The sequence below is a fragment of the Sturnus vulgaris genome, chromosome 5 (genome assembly GCF_052056855.1).
Source record: "Sturnus vulgaris isolate bStuVul1 chromosome 5, bStuVul1.hap1, whole genome shotgun sequence".
Lineage (NCBI taxonomy): Eukaryota > Metazoa > Chordata > Aves > Passeriformes > Sturnidae > Sturnus > Sturnus vulgaris.
In genome coordinates this window covers 64,828,353-64,848,360 of record NC_142247.1, presented here as the reverse complement: position 1 = coordinate 64,848,360, position 20,008 = coordinate 64,828,353, and the positions used below count along the sequence as shown (strand labels likewise).

The 20,008-nt window shown below is 36.0% G+C and overlaps 1 protein-coding gene across 4 annotated transcripts in view; it reads left to right on the top strand.

Moving 5' to 3' along the window:
• CACNA2D1 (calcium voltage-gated channel auxiliary subunit alpha2delta 1) overlaps positions 1-19,106 on the top strand; it is a 354,960-nt gene extending 335,854 nt beyond the window's left edge. For all 4 annotated transcript variants that reach the window (XM_088165884.1, XM_088165883.1, XM_088165882.1 and 1 more), the window contains 5 exons: positions 2,129-2,184; positions 2,346-2,475; positions 3,808-3,920; positions 6,859-6,941; positions 14,591-19,106. In XM_088165884.1, the coding sequence (XP_088022010.1) occupies positions 2,129-2,184; positions 2,346-2,475; positions 3,808-3,920; positions 6,859-6,941; positions 14,591-14,707 (499 nt within the window). In that variant the 3' untranslated portion in view covers positions 14,708-19,106. The remainder of the gene's footprint in view (positions 1-2,128; positions 2,185-2,345; positions 2,476-3,807; positions 3,921-6,858; positions 6,942-14,590) is intronic.
• The last annotated feature ends 902 nt before the right edge of the window (positions 19,107-20,008 follow it).

The following is a 20,008-nucleotide window of genomic DNA, read 5'->3' as shown; positions in this document are numbered from 1 at the left end:
TCCTTAAAAGCCCTCTTTAATTACTGAAAGGCCACAATAAAGTCCCCTGGGAGCCTCCTTCTGTTCAGACTAAGCCCCAACTCTCTCAGCCTTTCCTTATGGCAAAAGTATTCCATTCCTCTGATCAATTTTGTGGCCTTTGTCTGTACCTACTTACAGGCCCATATTTTTCTTGCTGAGGACTCCAGAGCTGACACAGTACTCAGGTGGGGTATTTACCCATTTCAGAGCCATGCTGATTGACACTCCTATCAGCTACTTCCCTCAGCACCACATTGGGATAAGTAATTGGCATTGCTGTGGAGGGAATTGCAGCCCTGGAGACCGGTCCTTTCTAAAGCTTCATGATGCTTATATTTTTTTCTAATAATAATTACCAAACTGGAATAAATTACCTCCTTTGCGAAGCTGAGAGTTAAAATATGTAGCAGCTGAAAAACTGTTTAGTAATTTTCTCACAGAAGCACTATGAAGACCGTGTGTTGTTTTTTACTGTTGGTTACATTTAGTTAACAGGAAGAGAAATAATCTTGGGTGTTTTGGACAACAGCAAAGCAAGCCTCAAAAATTGAAGATGGGCAATAATCCAGAAGAGAAACTTGAGTTCTTTTCAAACAGAGAAACTTCCGTTTATCAGTGTTCAAATCAGACTCAGCGGTCTGGTCTCAATTTAGACCTGAGGGTTATTTTGTGTGATGTTTAACTTGAAAGCACAACATTAAAGTACTTTACTATGGCCATGTTTTTAATGGAATCTAGGTCAGAAGCAGGCAGAGAAGGCCATTAAGCAAGCAAAGTGAAAAGGGATGACCAAAAAATGGATTCAGTGGAGCCACCTGGCAAAAGCAAGTAAAGGGAAATAAGAGAAACCAGGTTATTAAAGAAAGCTATAATGTTTCAGGAAAAAAATGTGAAATGAAGGTGTGAGTGATCATTTTCAAAATTTATATGGGATACATCAGCATATGGTTAAGAGAGTACGTATCATTTCTCCTTCATGCTCCTTTAAGTCAGGAGATTTAGTTTTCCCAGGCTGCCTTTTTTGTTCAGTTCCCTGTAAATTCTGAGGTAAGCCATTAAAAAGGATTACTATTTTCTGTCAGCAAATTGCATCACTATTGAATAGAATCAGGTCTCTTCTGATCCATAACTGCTCTGTGCTGTCCCTCTAATGATTGAATGCACAGAGTTGTGGATGTGAATGCAGAACTCCTTCAGGGAATGCCTCCATGGGGAAGGTGTACTCACTTTATTTACACAGGAATCACTCTAGGAAAAAAACTTTCAGGTTGAATGAAGTTGTACAGTCCCTTCTTTCTGCAGAAGAAGTGTTAGAACAGAATGAGATGAGATTTCCTCAAATTTGTGCGTAGAAGCAAGACTAAAACTTGCTAACTGGAAAATACAACTTAGGAAGTTTAAGGTGAAGCAGGGTGTCAGAGAATAATATCTGTTGCAGTTCCTGTTTTGACAGGCTGGTAGAGGAGAAAGGATCGCACGTGTGTCAAGCTGGTACCTACTTTAAGTAAATAAAATTGGAAAAAAATCCATCATCAGTGGAGAAAAAAATTAATAGAGCTCTTTAAGCTTAAGTATTTTGGTAGCATATAGGAAGAAAATGTAGTCCACACCTCAAGAGCAAGAATAGAGATGATTTTAAAAGTCAACTGTTACAGTAGTGGTTTTTATAATATAATATTCCAGTGTTGATCTCCTTCTCAGAAATTTAACGAACCTTAATCAGTGTAAAGTATCTAAATCAGGAACATTTTCACTGAGCATGTTAAAAAGGAGTTCCAGTTGGTTTAAGTTGTGGAGAAACAGCAACATGCATCTTCCACCTCCCACAGAGGTATAAAGGGAGGGCATGGATCATGTGATAGCATTTCCATTATGTGTGCTGTGGACACACAGCAAATCTGAGCAGCAGAATAAAAGTTTAGTGTGAAAGACCAGTGAGAAAACCAGAGTCAAACTGGAAGGTTTAAAGAAATACAGCTTTGATAACTGGCAAAAGCATAAAAAATTATTGTTAATAACATATATTTGAGTAGTTTTTAAGAATCCATTAAAATACAAAGAATAAAAAGAGCCTTTAAAAATAAATATTTTGTCTTTCTGTATCCAGGTCTATCTTACAGCAGCTGTTTTTGAGCTTGACTTTTCCACGGTTCCTTGAAGCAGGTAAGCCAAGAATGTTAAAGAGTCAATTTTGAGTGAAGTAGAAGATAAGAATCTAGTCAGGGGACATATTTGGGTCTCCCCATTATGTCTGTGACTTAAAAAATAATGTTTGGTTATTTGTTTGTTTATTTATTTATTTATTTATTTGGGTTTTTTATCAGCTGATATGGAAGATGATGATTTCGGTGCTGCCCTGCCTAAAACAAGCTGTATCACTGAGCAAACTCAGTATTTCTTTGAAAACAATGATAAATCCTTTGGTGGGATTGTAGACTGTATAAACTGCTCCAGGTAAAATTTCTTCAATATAAGTAATAACTCTGGGATTTTAATTTATTTTAGAAAACATAGGGACACTATTGTAAGAAGCAAAAAATATATTTTGGATTAATTTCACCAAACTTTCATAAGCAGATAGAGAGGAATAGAGGGAGGCAAATTGCATTCTATTTTTATTTGTTTAGAATTAGTTTTAATTTTAATCATTCAAGAATTGTAGAAATGCTTTAGTCAGTTCTTTTGTTTTATAGTCTGTGCTCCATGAAAATTGTGTTTTTATCTCTGTCACATTTTGTTTTCTTTTAATTTATTATGTCAGCTTAAAAGCATTCTTCAATACCCCAAGGGATACGATCTTCTCTAATCTCGTTATGTATCAGAATTTTTGACGGTCAAGAAGATTATGCAATTTATCTTCTAATTTATCTTCTAGTTGATAGTGCTCATGATTTAAGAGCCGTGAGTCTTATAAAGCAAATGAAGGTATTCTATTATTTTATAAAAGAATTGCTCTCCACACATCATAAGGAGGCCTATTGAAGATGATATTTAATATGTGAAAAACTGTATACTTCAGAAATATAGCATCTCTGTTTCATACAAGAGCCTGCTGGGTTTTTGCATACACTTTGAGCTTCTGAAAACATCTTAGAAAAATGAATTAATAGCCAGATTTCAAACAAACAAACAAACAAAAAAAAAGACAATATTTCAAGTCAGGCAAGAAAGAAAGAGAGCTTTGGAGAATGGTGAAGACAGCCAAAACACGCAGACATTTTTTCCACTTCTGTACTTCCTCCTTCATGTTGCTAGAATACGTTGGGTTTATTTATAAACTGAAAATTACCCTGCTAACTTAAAGACCTTTTGCAGAATTATATGTACATAAAAATACTACAAATACACATCCAATACATGACATGCATACCCTATGCTTCTCACTTGTCCTTCTTAGACAGGTTTATGTTTTGGGGTTTTGTTTGTTTCTTTTTGTGGTTGGAGTTTTTTTCAGTGTTAATTGATGCTGAACTGATGTTATTTCTCAGTACAGCTACTGTGGTAGCAGTACAGAGCTAGCTATTAACTCAATTAAAGTTATTTTATGTTCTTTTCCATTTTTTTTCCACTAATAAGTCCAGTTGAAAGAGGCTACGATGGAAATGTCAAAAAGATGACAAAATTTATTATAAATGTTTCTTACTGTTTGCTATGGAAAAAGATAAACAGTAGCAGGCAGACTAAATCTGTGAAGCTGGATTATTTTATTCCAATACTGTGCGTCCTTCTCAAATACGATTTTCCTTGCTTCATTTAAACATAGGTTTTTATTGGCTTCTTTTCCAGACTTTATCATGCAGAGAAGATTTCAAACACCAATCTAGTGTTCATTATTAGTGACAGCCAACTGCTGTGCCGTTCCTGTGATCCAAAACCACTGATGCAAGCAGAGAAGCCGGGTATCCTTTAAAAATCATGTAATTTAGTAGTGTGGATTGATTTTTGGCTATAAGATACTGAAATATATTGGGGGAGAAATGACCCACTTATCTATGTTATTACCATGGTTGTCACTGAAATACTTAAGTATCAGGTATTTGTGGATGATATCACAAATCATGTGAAGCAGCAGTCATTGAGGTAGAGAGCAAAGCTGTTATTTGTGAGAATTTAGACAAAAATGGGCTGACGGGAACTTAATGAAGTTTCAACAAAGCAAATGCAAAGTCTTGGGTCCAGGACAGAATAATTGCACAGCTGGACAGGCTAGGGACAGAGTGACAGAAAGATTTGCAGAAAAGAGCTGGAGGTTCATGGTGGGTAAGAAGCTGACCATGAGTTGGCACTGTGCCTTGCAGAAAAGTGGCTGATCACATCCTGGGCTATGACAGCAAGAGTGCAGTCAACAGACTGGGACAACTGATCCATACCAACTCTTCAGCACTGCTGAGACCACACCTGAGTGCTGTGTGCTTCCCAGGACCACACTGGCATACAGGAGGAAGTCTAGTGAAGGGCTACCAAGGAGATTGGCATCTGAGAGCACAAGCAAGGAAAGTCTGAGTGTCCTGGGTTTGTTCAACCTTTCCAAAAGACAAGGGCATGTCTTTCTAGAGAAATAAGGAAAAAAAAAGGCGAGGATAGGACTCTTTGGTCATGGAAAGTTGAGATGCTGCACTGTTGTTTAGTTGATGAAGGCACTTTGGTGTATGCTCAGTGTCAAAGATGAACTTCGTGTGGTAACTGCATTAGCCATCAAAGGCTACAGTTCATCCTGCTGCATAGAATCTCTTCAGAGCTGGCTGGAGACATAGGTGGATTACATGCTACAAGCATTGAAGTTAAAAGCATGTGAAAGATTGTTTTAATTTACAACCACCTTCATGCCAATCTCTCTGCTTTAGCCTGTTCACTGCAGTAGGTACCTGGAGGTGATTGGTGATGGAAATACATAAAACCAACATACACATTCTAGGTCAGAAGAAATTCTCCTCAGCCATTCTCTTCTACGTAGGCTTGAGGACAGCATGCCAGAAGTGGTAAATCAGACCATAATTTGGATTACTGTGACAGAACAGGGAAAACAATTAGTAATACCTCTGTCCACATCAGGAAGTTAGTTGAGACAGCCTCTCCCACTCCTGAAAGAAAAGCAGATGGTGGTACAGATGACTGTGTTTCTTTGGCACAAGCCATGCATTCATTGCCACATTAATAAAACTAGAATTCCATCTACGCTTGGGCTGAAAAGGAAGTTACATCGAGGTGTCACCACAGAAATATGTAAACACAGCCTAATATTCTAATTGGCTTCAGTCCATGACAGTTTGATTAACTGTTTCCACTGTCTGAATTTATAAACAGCACTGACTGTAGAAAATGAAGCATGGTGGATGGGAAAAGGCACATGACTTGCATTTCCCTGTGGAGCCCAAAACTACTAGAAAGCAGTAAATGACCTCAAATGGCAGTCAGAACAGCTGGGTGGGTTTCTATTGACTAAAGGAATTATTTTATTTTTATTCAACTGTGCAGTACTAAGCTATTCCCTCTTTTCTGTAAGATACGTAGTGAAATGCAGATGTAGCATAACATCACCCAAGCAGACAAAATGACCTTTGGGTGCTATTTAGATGATTATTATTACATTTTGCTTCCTTTTGACTGGTACAGCTTTGCTTAAACACAGTCTCTTAGAATATTTTTCTGTTTCAACTTCCCTTTCAGTTGAGCCACAGCAGAGAAAAGAGATGAGTCTGATAATATCTGAATGAGGGCAGATGCAGATCTGTAGAAAGAAATTCCCCATCATCTTGCCTTCTCTTCCACTTGTTGCACTGAAGCTGCTGTACTACTCCATGGTAGTGCATCTACAGGATTGCTTGAAGTGTAAATTAGAGCTACTAAATAAGTTTGATTCTTTTAATAGCTTTAATATGTGTGCTACCTGGAGTGGAATAAAAAAGACTTTACATACTGAATGGTAATTTTAACAGGTTTCACCAGAAGGCTGTTTTACAGTTTGCCATATCCATGCCTTTCAAGTCTACTGCAATGACTTGTGCCCCTCATTAGCCAGTGGCACATGGGAAGTACAGTGTGAAGTACACTTTAACAGCAGCAATTACACATTTCAGAGATGTGAGCTAAAGCAGGACCTCATATATTCAGTTAGCTAATTAATAGCATGTCACTGCTCCCCTTCCTCTCCTGCTGTTCTGCTGGTAGTATGGACAGCATTTTCTCTGTCTGCCTTCATCACTGAAATGCTCATGGGATCTCAGTGGTTCTCCTGTCATTTACTACAAAGCCTACAGTGCCATGATATTTTCTGTGATATTTGGGGTAATATAAGTGTACCCATAATAGAACCAGTAGTTTTTATAGGCTTTCACTGCTATGCTTAACCTGTATATGACATTACTTTTCCAAACAAGTTTCCTTGCTTTTACTGTGTATCTTCATTATAGCAGAGTAACGCAGTGGTAACATAAGCTAGAACTAATTGGCACTGTTGAAAGTTTACTGCTTTATGAAAGATTTTCTGAAATATGTATGCAATGGTAAAAAAAACAAAACCACAGTACAGAAAATGTTAAAAGACCTCAACTTTTATTTTATTTCTGTTTATGGTTCTGAAAAGATTTTAAAAAATTATGCAGGACGTTTATTTTCTTGATTATAGCAGTAAAAGAAAAGGTATTTCATTTTGATTTATCTAAATGGTTGGGTTCGTTTTCTTGAATTTGAACAAGGAACTGTAAATATTGATATTTATTTCAGCACTATCTGAATTAGCAAAAATCTTCTCTCTTGCCATGAAAATAAAAACAGAATGTTGATCCTGCTCATGTACAATGCATGAAAAACAGTGACGTTCCTTAACCAGAGAAACAGATGAAGGGCCAAATCCATGTGAAATGGTAAAACAACCTAGGTACAGAAAGGGTCCTGAAATCTGCTTTGATGAAGCCAAACAGGTAAAATTGAAGTTGTAAGACTTTCTCTTTAAAAACAATTGTAGAGCAGCTTTAGATGATCAGGGAAAACTGTGTTTAAATGTACCTTGGTGCCTGGTAACCTTTTTATCACTGAACATACTGTTCACTCTAGACCATAGCCACTTTATTTCAATTAACATAAACTTAACAGCTGCTTTCTTATCTGCCTTTCCTATAACTGTTGCACTTTCACACATGATTCCCGCTAAAATATCGTCAGTGAGTGTAAAACTGTTGGTCTCTTTATTGTGCTGTGAAATTCAGTTCTTCAGTGGCTGGCACAGGTAGACGATAATCTCGGCTTAGAAGTAGTATTTTTGTAGTAATGTTTCCAAATATTATTTAAAGCATTGTTAAATTATTAAAATTGTTATATGTGTTTTGGGATGTTGTTTGTAATTGTACTGCCCTTAGGTCAGGTTCTTAGCAGATTTAAAAGTGCATTGCTTTACTGAAATCACCAAAACTTTGCTGTTTGATACTTCTGTATTGAATGCAATAGTTTTGAAAGAGAAAAAGTGTAACTATAATTTTTTACACATATGTAAATTAATATTCTTTCTTTGTTACCTTTTAAAGATACAAAAGATATTATGCTAAATTCAAGTTGTTCGGAATAAATTTCAAGACAAAAAGTTCTGAACAAGAAAGTCCCTGGCATACAATAAATACTTTAAAAATGCATTGCTTAATACCTCATTTCCTCAATACCGCAATTTCTACAGTGGAAAGATTGTCCCAAACCAGTGCACTTAGCTATAACTGCTGTATACTAAAATTTGTTCCAGTATGTTCTCTGCTTTTCTTTTTTTTCAAATTTTCTTTTCTTTCAAATTTTATTTTAAGAAAGAAGTCTTCTTACTGGCCAGCAAATACTAAATAAAGTTGAAAACCCATCCAAAAGCTATCTAGCCATTGTAAATAATCTGAACCATTCTGAAATGATTGTGTGTGAAAGTACAACTCTTGCTCACTAGCTTGATGTGCTGATCAGTGTGTAAGTCATGTGTTTTGTAACAGTGGATTGTTTTGGTTTAGTTTATTTGCAAAATTTGCTGTGAATCTCTTGCTCTTGGGTGGATGCTTTCACATTAACTCTGCTAACTGCCAGCAAACTGCATGATATCTCATCTTGTATGTCTTTTTTTCTGTGTTTTCTTTCCTTTCCTCTACTTGCTACTTTGCCCGTTATTAATAGGATCAGCCTATATGCACAACGAGTCGTGCCTCTGCCATGACGTCTGCTCCTATCTTCATTTTTCTGCAAGTTTTCATGTGGTGTGGATGGTCAGTTACTTTCTCTAATTTTTTGTTTCGTTCTTGGCTTAAAAAATTAGCAGACTTTTTTACTTACTGAGCATACAAAAGAAAACAGAATGAAGCGAGTCCCAAAAGCAACAATCTGGAGTAAATTACTGTTGCAATATTAAGGGAAATTAAATATGAAAAAAACCTGTCTGGAGCCTTATAAATCACAATTACTAAACACTCTCCCATAGAACATACAAAGACAAGGGAACCTGTTGGATTTATATGATTGACTCTGAGATTGCACATGTACCAGCTGAGTCTGCATCCTCTCCTTTAAGCATTTTTCCCTTGTCCTTGTTAAAATGAGCGGCAGAAGAAATTTTTTTCACAGAGACAAATAAAGATGCAAAGCAAATAGAAGAAGCAGCATACCTGTGAAAGTAAAGCTTTACTTAGGTGTGACAAGGATGAGTGTTATGTGTGGGTGTTGCTATTGAGAAGAGTAAGGAGTTTTCACTGCATTCGAAGGAACACAACAGGTAATGATGGAAGATAATGGTGTGCATCAATTTGGGTAAACTAGGAATTCAGTAAAATAATATTTTTTTTGCTTATTAATTTTTGGCAACCTAAACATATTAATTGCCTGATTACAGCAGACAGTGAGGTTTTTCTTCTGATTAACTATGTAAGTTCCTGTATATCGACCAAGTGCAGAGTCTGGGGTTTACAACTAAAGCCTTGGCAATTAGACTGTGTTGGATTTGGTGGTGTGGGACTGTCATGAGTTACTGTGCAAGTGACATGTCTGCAAGGGGACTGCTGAGCTTAAGAGCAAAAAATGTGTGACTGAAGGGAGTTCTGGTCAACATTGTTCTGAAAACCACTAGAGGGAGATACTCCCATGTCTATCAAAGTAAAGCAAACTGAGGCAGAACTGAAAGCTTACAGGGCATTTTTCAGAGTTAGTGTAATGAAATACTGAAAATTAATGAAATATTGGAATTAATTGAAATTTAGAACAGTTATTTTCATTTATATTCTCTCTATATTTAAGGGAAGGTCCAATTAATATCTCTTGAACATTAATGAAAAAAAAATCTTTAAATTCTGTTTAGCAGTTTATTATTTGAGTAATTTTGAAGTTTCTTATTCTGCATTTAAATTATGTAGTTTCTTGCAAACCTAAGAACTTGCACAGCCATGGCAGAAGGTTGTAGGGAGAGGTGAAAGGCCTTTCTTTAAGCCAGTAGTATTTCACATTAAAATCTAGATTAACATCTCATGTTCTTGCTCATGCAATTTGCTCTGCACATAGATTTCTTTAATTAAAAAGCTACTGTCCAATGTACATAAAGCAGCAGAGACTCACCTTGAACTGAATTCTTTGTGCCCAAAATGTGCTTTCTACTTAAGGTGGGGGACACACAGAAAATAATTTTAACTGATAAGCTTTTGGCAGCAGAAAGTTATAAAGGTAATTTTTTCATCCATCTTGTTTTTAATAACTTTGTGATTTTGGAAATGGGTTCTCTCTGGACACTAATCTGTGTAGTTATATTAAAATCACTGAAGCCAACACAGATACAATCCAGCTGATCAGGTTCACTAACCTGACAGGTTTTTTTTACTTTTCATCAAGGATAACAAATAGTCACTATCACTGCCTCAAATGGCTTGCTCTTACTTTGTACATGCACATCGGTTTTGTTTGCCATGCCTGAGAATAAAGAAAAGAACTGTGCAAGTTTTTAGCCCTTACTGGGAATATCTCAGGTCCATCAGCTTCCAGATATGTCAGTGGGAGCTTTGAGGGTGATTGGCAGTCCAGACAACTGGATACATCTTGATGGAATTGCCTGTGTCCCCAGGCTGGGCATGGGTATCTGTACAACTTGGACAGCTTTGTCTGATTGTCCAAAGGAGGGTTACCCAGCATTTATGAATGACCATGCATTCAAAGTGGAAATGACTCCCGAGTAAAAGCAAAGGTGTTCTCTATGTGACATGAAACATCTAAAATACATGCTTATAACAGGTTTAACTTTGAGGTAATCAGCTGATATCAAAGACCAGATCAGAAGCTCTTCGGGCAGATGTTGTTTTACCCTTTTACAAGTCAGAGTAGCACAGTGGGTTCTGATGAATTATTATAATTTAAAAAACAAAATTTTAGTATATTAAATAGTTATAGTGCACTTCTAAAGGAGTAAGAAGTGTCTTTATACCCCTGGCATATACGAGTATATATGTATTTATGGTTCCAAGTGTATTTTTAAAATTTTAGATTGGCAGTGTCTTCGAGGAAATGCTGATATACAGCAATGAATATGTGGGTTTGATACTAAAAAATGAATGTATGGTTTTATAAAAGCATTCATTTCCATTCTGAAAGTGCTGAATAATTTTCGTAGCATGTGATGCTGTAAAGCAGCCTTATCTAGAGTTGTCATAGAAAGACATGACATGAAGGAGATGACATTTGGTTTTGACATTTCTCTACCTCAAGCATGCAAGGAAATTTGATGTGACTAATGCAAGAAATTTCTCATACACTTCTGGTGAAATGAAAGTGCCTCACAACAATTCTTTCAAATTTATTTTACAATTCTCTCTGTCTTCAAAGAGAGACATAATTTTGAAGACAACAAAGAGAGGACATCCCCAGCTGATCTTTATTCAGGATTTGTGTGATTAATGTCATGAGCTGGAAAATTTCAGTGAAACTGCTTAAAAATAGTTCGGTGTCTAATTGCACTAGAAGAGGTAAAGATAAGATAATGTGAAGAGAAGATAAAATGATGCTGTATATCATTGTTATAAGATACTTTAGAAGAAATCTCAAAAATAACTTTTCAACTGTTTCATGTTAATGTTTTCTTCAGGCTCAAGAAGAGAGGAAGTGTTTTCAAAATAGGCATTTTGAAGACCATTCAAAACTGATGTTTTTCTCTATCTGATTTTAAATTGGGGATAGAATCCCACTTATTTCTAGGGGACTGTTGATTTTTTTTGATTCATGTAAATAAACACATAATCAGATTTTCTCCTCTTTTTTTTCTTTTATATTTTCACCTTTCCTGTAGTTTTGACAATTACACCACAAAAGAAAGTTACAGTGTGAAATTCTGTGAAGAAAAAAATTGATTTTGATAGGATTTACTGTACCTTCTTTGCCATTACTATTTTTGTCTTAGCTTAGGACATGAAAGAATTAACTGATTCCAGAGACAATATTTAGAAATTGTTCTTGGCAGAACTGCTGGTTTACCACTGCAAATTGGTCTACAAACCTCAGAAATTTAATGTGGCTTTTATCAATATGAGGTTAAAATCTCACTCAACTTGAAATATGTGTATAAACCTTGTATACTTTTGTGTAGTGCAGTCTAATGCTGTTGTTCATAGTAAGATGAAGCTTCCAAGATATTCACTACTGTTGTGAATTGTGAATCCTTTAAAATCTTCTCTGTGTAGTGTTAGGGAGAGAGAAAAATACTATAATGCTTCTTTTAACCCAATAGGAATATTTTATTGTATGAATGGTGAATTTAAGAGCAATTGAGAAATTGTGGTGTAGTTTAAAAAATATCATACTGCAAATAGAATGGAGGGTTTTTTTCAAGTACATATGGTGGTAGGATTAATTTATCAGCATAATTTGGAATATTTGGTCTAATGCAAGATAATCTAAGTGACTCCTGTATCATTCTATATGAGGAGGCCCACTTGCTTTGTGTCCATACTGGATGCCATTTTCACTATAAAGGTATTTTCCCTTCATGTTATTCACAATTTTGTTTAAGACCTTCAGTTTACTACTTACACTCTCCAGACATCTCCCATCTGTTGGAAATTTTAAATCTCCTGCTTCGCTTTCAACTCTTTCTTCAAAGATGACTCTTCTAAGTAATTTTATGATAAGAATAATAAATACCAAGAGGTAACACTGAGTACCATTCACTGAATTCATGTGAGAGGAAACCTTTACTGATAATTCTGCTTTAATGGTAGTCACTGTGAGGAAGAAGCAACAGGGTTATTTTTAAGTGCTTTAAATAGAAATAAAGCTGCATGACAAGACACAATGCAGATGCAAATAATGACAGAGCCAAACGAAATAAACCAGAATGTTCCGTGCATCTTGAAATCTTAGCATCCTGGTCCAAATCTGGTGCAGCAGAGTTCACTTAGGACCAGAAATCTCAGGAATTTTGAACTTGTAGAGTGCAATCAACCAAAAAGAAACAAAACCAGAAAACCAAACCAACAACAACAGAAAAAACCAAACCAAACCAAAACCCTAAGCCAAAACTACACAACTAAATTATAAAGCTAACACATGACGGAGATATGTCTGAAAAAAGCTACTGTTAGTAAAGAATGACAGCCAACATAAGGTATTTGCTATAGGACAAAATGAATTTTTGTTTCTTTCTAAGGAAATTGAATGCTGATGTTTGGGGTTATTTTGAGCTTGGGACTGTTGGGGTTTTTTTACATCCAAGGTTCTAAAGGAGATGCTTGGTGAATGCTATAATTCCTGATAATGTACTGAGTCTACTTTGTCTGCTTTATCTGATTTTCCATATTTTTCCCAAACTGTTTTGGAAGCCTACCAGTTTTAAAGAATGCATTGTGTGCAGAATAAATAACATTAAAATTCTCACCCATTAACACTGGTGCAAAGAGCTCATTGAAGGCCTTTGCTATTCCCGATAACTTCCAAATTCTGTCTTCACACCTTTGTTATGAACAAAGTTGCCCTAACATCATATTTGACTTCGTTCTTTTGATTTAGTCAATTTTTTTTATTATCATTTCAGTGTATTCTGCAGGGAGGTTATAAAAAAACACTTTATTCCCCCCTCCTCCCTTAATTTCCTATTTATATCTGATCTGCCATTTTTATAAACTTTCTTGTTCTTGCCCATTTGAGTAAACTTGATGTCCTGAACTGAATTCTTACAAAGCTGGGAAGTTTTGCTTAAGGAAAGCAAAATTTGCTCAAGGAAATTTGTTAATAAATTAAAGGATATTTAATGACTTTTTCTTATTTATCCTGCTTGTACTTTTTATACACACACACACATGCAAGTACAACCCCCCTCCCCCCCAGCATTTTCTGGGGTATATTAACTATTAATTGCATATGCCTCAGTGGCATGTCAGTCTGAAACAGGAACTGTTGACTTTTCTCTCCTTTCTGTTATAATTTTTTTTTATTTCTGTGCCAGCAGCCAGTCTCTGTTACTATTCAGATTCAGTTGTCTGTCCTTTCCTGCACATATTGTTCCTGTTCAAGAAGTTTTCCCAGTTGCTAATATACTTAAATTCCTTTCCACCTGCATTGGTTTCTTGCCCTTGGAGGCTTGGAATCTTCTGGAAAATGGGAAGTGTCTTTTTATACCATGGGTACAGAATACCGTGAAAACAAGAGAAAGATCAAATATTTTCAGCCTTCAGAGCTACCCATGAATCTCAGACTTGTCAGACAAAGCAGTGAGAGGAAAATTTTCCTGGTGTTTTAAGTACTAATCTGGGTTTGTATCAGTCTTGAGAAAGAAGGTCTGAGGTGTTACAGGCTCCAGAAAAGGTATCAAATGAATTTCAGCCAGACTAATGAATAGGTCCATCATGTGAAAAGTATTAAGCCTTATAAGCAAAGTGGAACCAAGGAACAGCAATTAATGGTGGAGAGGAATGAGGAAAAGTGTGTGATTGGTGTGTGGCATAAGGAATAGTTATTGATGCATGACACAGAAGTGCACCTCAGAGAGAGCTTCAAACTGCATCAAGCATGTACAAGTAGTGCAATAGAAAATTTCCTTCTCATATTGAATAGAGTGTCAGAGGCAGAGAAAGGATTTTCATTCTCTTTGATCATAAATTCACCTGCAAACCATATCCATTTTATTGTGCAATCATTTGATGAAATGGATGTAAACATATTTTCCTATTTGTTCTCTAATCTTGAAAAGTTATCTGTTCTTCTGTCTTTTCTCACAATAAAGTCATACTCAGAATCTTAAAATGAATGTAATTTTTAGGAAACTAGATGGTGTTTACTGGGGCCCCCAGGTATATTCCATAGCATTTCTTGATTGATGGTGTAAGTATCCCATCTATTTCATAAGTGTGTGCTGTAAACCTTGAAAGTATTTAATGCTCCCATGTTTGTAGTTAAAGTAATAATACTACTCTTTGTACCAAAAATCAGAAGAACTTCCAGGAATTATTTTACTGTTATTTTAGCAAAATAACATATATAAGACCAAAAAGGATGCCTCAAAATGTTGAAATCTAAGCTGTAGCTTGCTCCTCAAGCAGCTTCACCGTAATTAGTATTAAATGATTTCTTCTCTTCTTGTCGACAGGAGGATTCGGCTGACTGCGGTGGGGCCTCTGGTCTGAGTCCATCACTGTGGTCTATGGTAGCAATTCAGTCAGTCCTGCTTTGGCTCTTATCTGGCAGCAGACACTGCCAGTTATGACCTTGCTAAACCAAAACCCGCGTAACTTAATCGAGACCTGGCCAAAACGATAGCCTCAGTTTCATTTTGGAAAGGGTCAGCTGCAGAGAGAGCGGCAGAGCGGCAGCGCTCGTGTCTGGTCCCCGCGCGTTGTGAGCTCCACCGAGGCACCACGACGCCTGCATGTCGGAGTGTTGGATCCCTCCCCGTGTGTGAATGCTGCATCGTCCACGCCATCCAAACTGATTTCTGTACGTGCCCCGCTGGGGAAATCTGAAACCTTTCGTTTATTCATTTGTTTGTTGTTGTAATCTTGATGACTTCATGTAAAAGGGCTCCCCTAACAATAGCTTATCTATATGATTTTCTTTTCTTTTAAGCTTTGAAGATTTATATTCTTTTACATGAACAGTTGTTTAAAAACCAAAAAGAAAAAGGAAAACGTTCTCCCCAATATACATTACTAGCACCAGGATGGCTGCTTTTAACATCAGTTTTGTCCAAAGTAGTTGAGTAAAATGAAAATATTGGTCAGTCTTCACCAGAAGTTCAGCATGATTGGAATGCTTAATGATGAGTGGTTAATTCTTCCAAAATGAATCATGCAGCCAGCTAAGCTTTGGTAGGTTGATATTGTATGTAGAAAGGAAGGAAGGGAGAAAATTACTGTGTTTCAAAATACAAAGGTACTGGAGAGTGTAACAAAAAAAGTGATTTTCATCTTAAACTTGGTGTCATCTTCTGTCAAAAACAAATGTTAATTTCAATGTAATATTCACCTCCTTTTCACAATGCAGCTACATATAAAGCTAGTAGAAATTCTTCAAAGGCTGAAACAAAAATGCTTGTGAATAAAAAACGTCTTTGTGATATTTGAACGTTGGTTTCCAGGGGTATTTTGCATGATGATGATGCTATGTTATTGTTTTTCAGTTTGTTTTCTTTGATGGTAGAGTATAGTTCATTGAAAAGATAACAGAGTGATTCTTGTATTGTGTGAGAAATTGAACATTGCAATGTGTTGCAATCAAATCATATTAAATTATACTATGAAACAGAGCTCTGAATATACTGTGCAATGAAAAAGATGAGAAAATAGGGTAAATATAGATTGTAACAAAAGGGTTGAGGTGGTTTTTTTACAGAATAGTGATCTCACATGAAAATCTGTGTACAGATATTTTAAGAATATAAAAATCAGATTTAACACATTTATTTTTGGAAGTATATGTTCTCTAAGGTTCATATCAGGTTCCCCCTTTGTTTCCTTCATATAAACCCACTCATAATATTAAAACTTACGCTGTTGCTATTTATTATTGCAAATAGCATATTTAACAGCAAAATTACCTGGTTGCTGTGATTAGAAAAAATATAAACAAATGGGGAGCCTTGAATCTATATGTATGCACATTGATACTTGATTGTGAATAATAACTCTAGAAGTTGTTTTTATACAACCTCATTGGTGATACAGGTTGGTGCAGTAAATTACAATATTACAGTGTAGCATAGTGTTGATGCAAAATATGATTTGCGCTTTTTTTTCTAGTTTTCAGAACTAAACAGTATTGCAAGACAGCTAAACCAATGAATGTGCAACTCTGCTGGTATTGTACAGTTCTGCTAACAACTGCAATATGCAAATATTAATATGGCACAATACACTAGCTCTTTAAAAAATAAAAAAATGCAAATCATCGGTATGTATATGCTGGCAATTGATTGATATAATTTTAATCATGCCAAAAGCTTAAAAAAATGATTGGGCATGCATTAATATCCTATGAAAACTGAAGAAGCTACTCAAAGCCATGGCATGGCTTGAGCAATCAGATGTCTACTGTAGTTGTACTTATGACTGGTTCATTGTTTTTCATGTACCTTGGCTCCAGCTATGTATTTTCTCATGTTTGGGAATACAGTGAGTGAAAAAATAAATCCTGACTTTTTGTTCAGTGATAAAATCTAGTTTTTAAAAAAAAATACCTAGCAATGTCATGGGGTTAAAAGTACAAGTAACTGTTTTGGATGACTTCAGGTCCTCCTCAGGGAAGGTGAGCTAATGTTGATAATAAGGTTGAAGATAAACTTGGAGCTCTTCCTTCCAGTCATAGTGCTGCAGTTCTGTTCACCCTAGCACCAGTTACCACCTGATAAAAAAATTGGTTTGAGTGTTTCCAATGACAAGACTGCATCCAGTATTTTTCCTGACATTTTATGGGAGGAGCAAGTTTTCTAGGATTAGGCCAATTATTATTGCACTCACTGCTTTTACTCTGAGGTTACTTTAAATACTCGTTGGTTTGCACTGTGCTCTTTTAATTTCATGTTAGTGTATTAAGTTCTCTATAGTTTTCACTTAGCTTCCCGAAAGAAACCCTTCATGGACAAGTTTCACTGTTTAAAACACTTTGCTTATGCTGGTAGGGCATATTCAAAGTTACTTAATAAGCATCTGATTAGAGTTTATAGGGGGAAAGATGGAACAAATTCATGCTGCCACAGGAAACATCTGTGGCTTTTGCTCTCATCCCACTTCCCTTAGAGTGCTCAAATGCAAAAGGAGGGAGAAGCCCATGGCATGCATATAGCCCTCCTGGGTGATCCAAAGAGGGACATCCTTCACCCCTCTATATGACCTGAAGAAATGTGTTTCTATATAAACACATAGCCTTCCAGCTAACATTATAACATTCTATGTAAACAATTAGACAACATGATGCCCATCTTATTAATACTTTAGAAAGTAGTGAGTATTTTAAATACTTTAAAATTATATATTAGAATATCTCCAAGTGATGGTCAAGAGTTTTTTTAAATACCCCAATATCTGCAAAATACAAAACATAGACCAAAAATGCAATCTGAACTTCAGCTATCTCAAAATATGAATACCAGTCTGATGAAATAACTTGCATGAATAAATACAAATTCTTATGCAGAAGAGTACCCTTACGCTCACAGTGAATCATTTGTCTTGTCTTTGAAAGAAGAAGCTTGATCCTAAAATTTAAATTAAAGTATTTTTAAATACTATATAATCTAAGAAGTTTTGTTTTTTAAAGTCAGATAAAAGGCTCTGTTGATGGTTGCTCAAATCCTTTAAATAGTGCGAAGGGAATTGTTGGGACTGGTTCAGTTCACACAAAAATCATGCAGTGTATTGTACATCTGACAAGTAGCCACCATTAAAGTTGTTACAGCATGGTACTGTGCAAAACACGATCTGAGGACTTAACATGAAAGGTTTCTTGCTAATTTTTTCTTTTAAACAACCAGCATTACTGCCAAAACACTGATCGTGGTCCATATTTGTAACAGGTTTTTAACATAACATAACAGGTCTGATTGACAAGATTTTTAGGTCCTGTACCTTTAAGACTTTAGTATGATCTTTTTCATGTTTCTAATGCTTGAGGCTTTACTGCTTAACTTGACAAAAACAACAGTGTTGCTGCCATTTGTAAGTTTTCCTACAATATTCCTTTTATTAACTTAAAACCTGGCCTTACTGGTTTCAAATAGGCAGTATCCCTTTTAAGTGACCTTTGCAACCCAAGTGTTACTTGCTGTGGTTGAGAGCTTTTTGCTGTCACTGAAGAGACATTAAGACCTTTTATCCCATTAACACATAACAAACATGCTTAGTATGACTTAATTCCAAAACACAACCTCAGTACCACTAATCCAAAAATTCAGATGCTAGCACACTGGTTATTAATGCCTACATGGCACTGCAATGCACTCGGGTGTTTTTGGAATGTCAACCTAAGGTGAAATCTTAATAGCTCCTTTCTTAGGATAAATTTTACCCTAACTTCATCAGACATCCAAGCCTTTAACAAAGGCCAGATTTATTATTATTTTGTTCATACCACAATGTTAATATTGTTAATACTCATTGTACACTATTGTAAAAAGATTAAAACAAAGCGTCTGAAAACAATTCAAGACTTTTGAAAAGTTAGCCTCACCCTCTTCCCAGCTACTTGCATCTGTCCTGTTTATGGTTTAAAAGAAAAACATCATCTTGAAGAAATATTTCACTGAGGCTAAAGGGATACTGTCTTGTTCAGATGCCATGAAATTGCGATTGTGATCTGACAAAGCTGTCTTCTCTTCTTGTGTTGTATGGAATGTCTGGATCATGCTTTCTGGGATATTTTTATTGAAATGCTCAGTGTGCGTTTCTGCAAAAAAAAAGACTTGGTTGCTCTTAAGAGGCAAGCAGGTCTTTCTCCCTTTTCTTGTGTTCTCTTGACACTTTTGTGGAACTTGACAAGCCTGGAAAAAAATAATTTTTTGTAAAAATTTGTACAATAATGTTATAAAAAGTTTATAATCCTAGAACTGTTGTGTTAATTATTGTGCAAAAACAGTATATTCAGAATAAAAGTTTATCATTTAAAATCAACAACTATTTTAATGTTCATTCTGTATAATAAAAAGTGTAAATAAGAGCCTATATTGCTATATAATACTTCTGAGTTTCCTATAATTATACCTAAGTGTCTGAAGAGAGTGACTTAACGCAGGCCTTCATGGGGTTCAGAGAAGGGTGCACAGCAACCTTCATTTCTGTTTCTTTTGTGACTGTGAAAATTAAAAAAAAAAAAAAGAACAAAAAAACCCAAAACCAATGAAAACTGAGGGTCTGTAAAGCTCTCAGTAAAATAAGAGTCCGAGACAGCTGAAGTATCCCTGTTGTCCTGAAACAATGACTTTTGGAAGGGTTGCCATTTGCTAACTTGTAAACACTGATGAAGTCCAAGAGTTCATTCACATGGAGAAGCAGAGTAAAATCAGATGGCTCAGATGGGTCCTGCCCAAGCTGTTGTCTCCATCTCTGACCAAAACTGAGTCATGATTCAGTCAGCTTCTCTACTGCTGCTGTTCTTATTTAAACACTCTAATTAAAGCAGATGTATGTACCTTAATAAGCAGGCTTGGGGTGCTCAGGAAGTGCTTTGCTATGTTTCAGATTTCCTGCAGGGACAATGGCAATCTCTGTCAGAAGTGCAGGGCAGAAAGCTGCAAGTAGCAACTGCTTTAGAAGCCTGATTTTAATCCTCGACTGCCAATGTGTCACAGCCCAGAGAGAATGGCAGTTGTAAAATTCTGATGGATTTACTGAATCCCTGAGGAGTAGATAAGAGAATAAGAAATAAAATTCAGATTGTAGTGCTGCAAAATAATAGATCACCCATGTAGAAATGCTACAAGGCAGTGCATGACACTGTGCATCAACATCCAGAGATTACCAGCCTCAACTAGATTAAACATTGCTTCCTAACTACATGATTATCCCCACATGCTGAA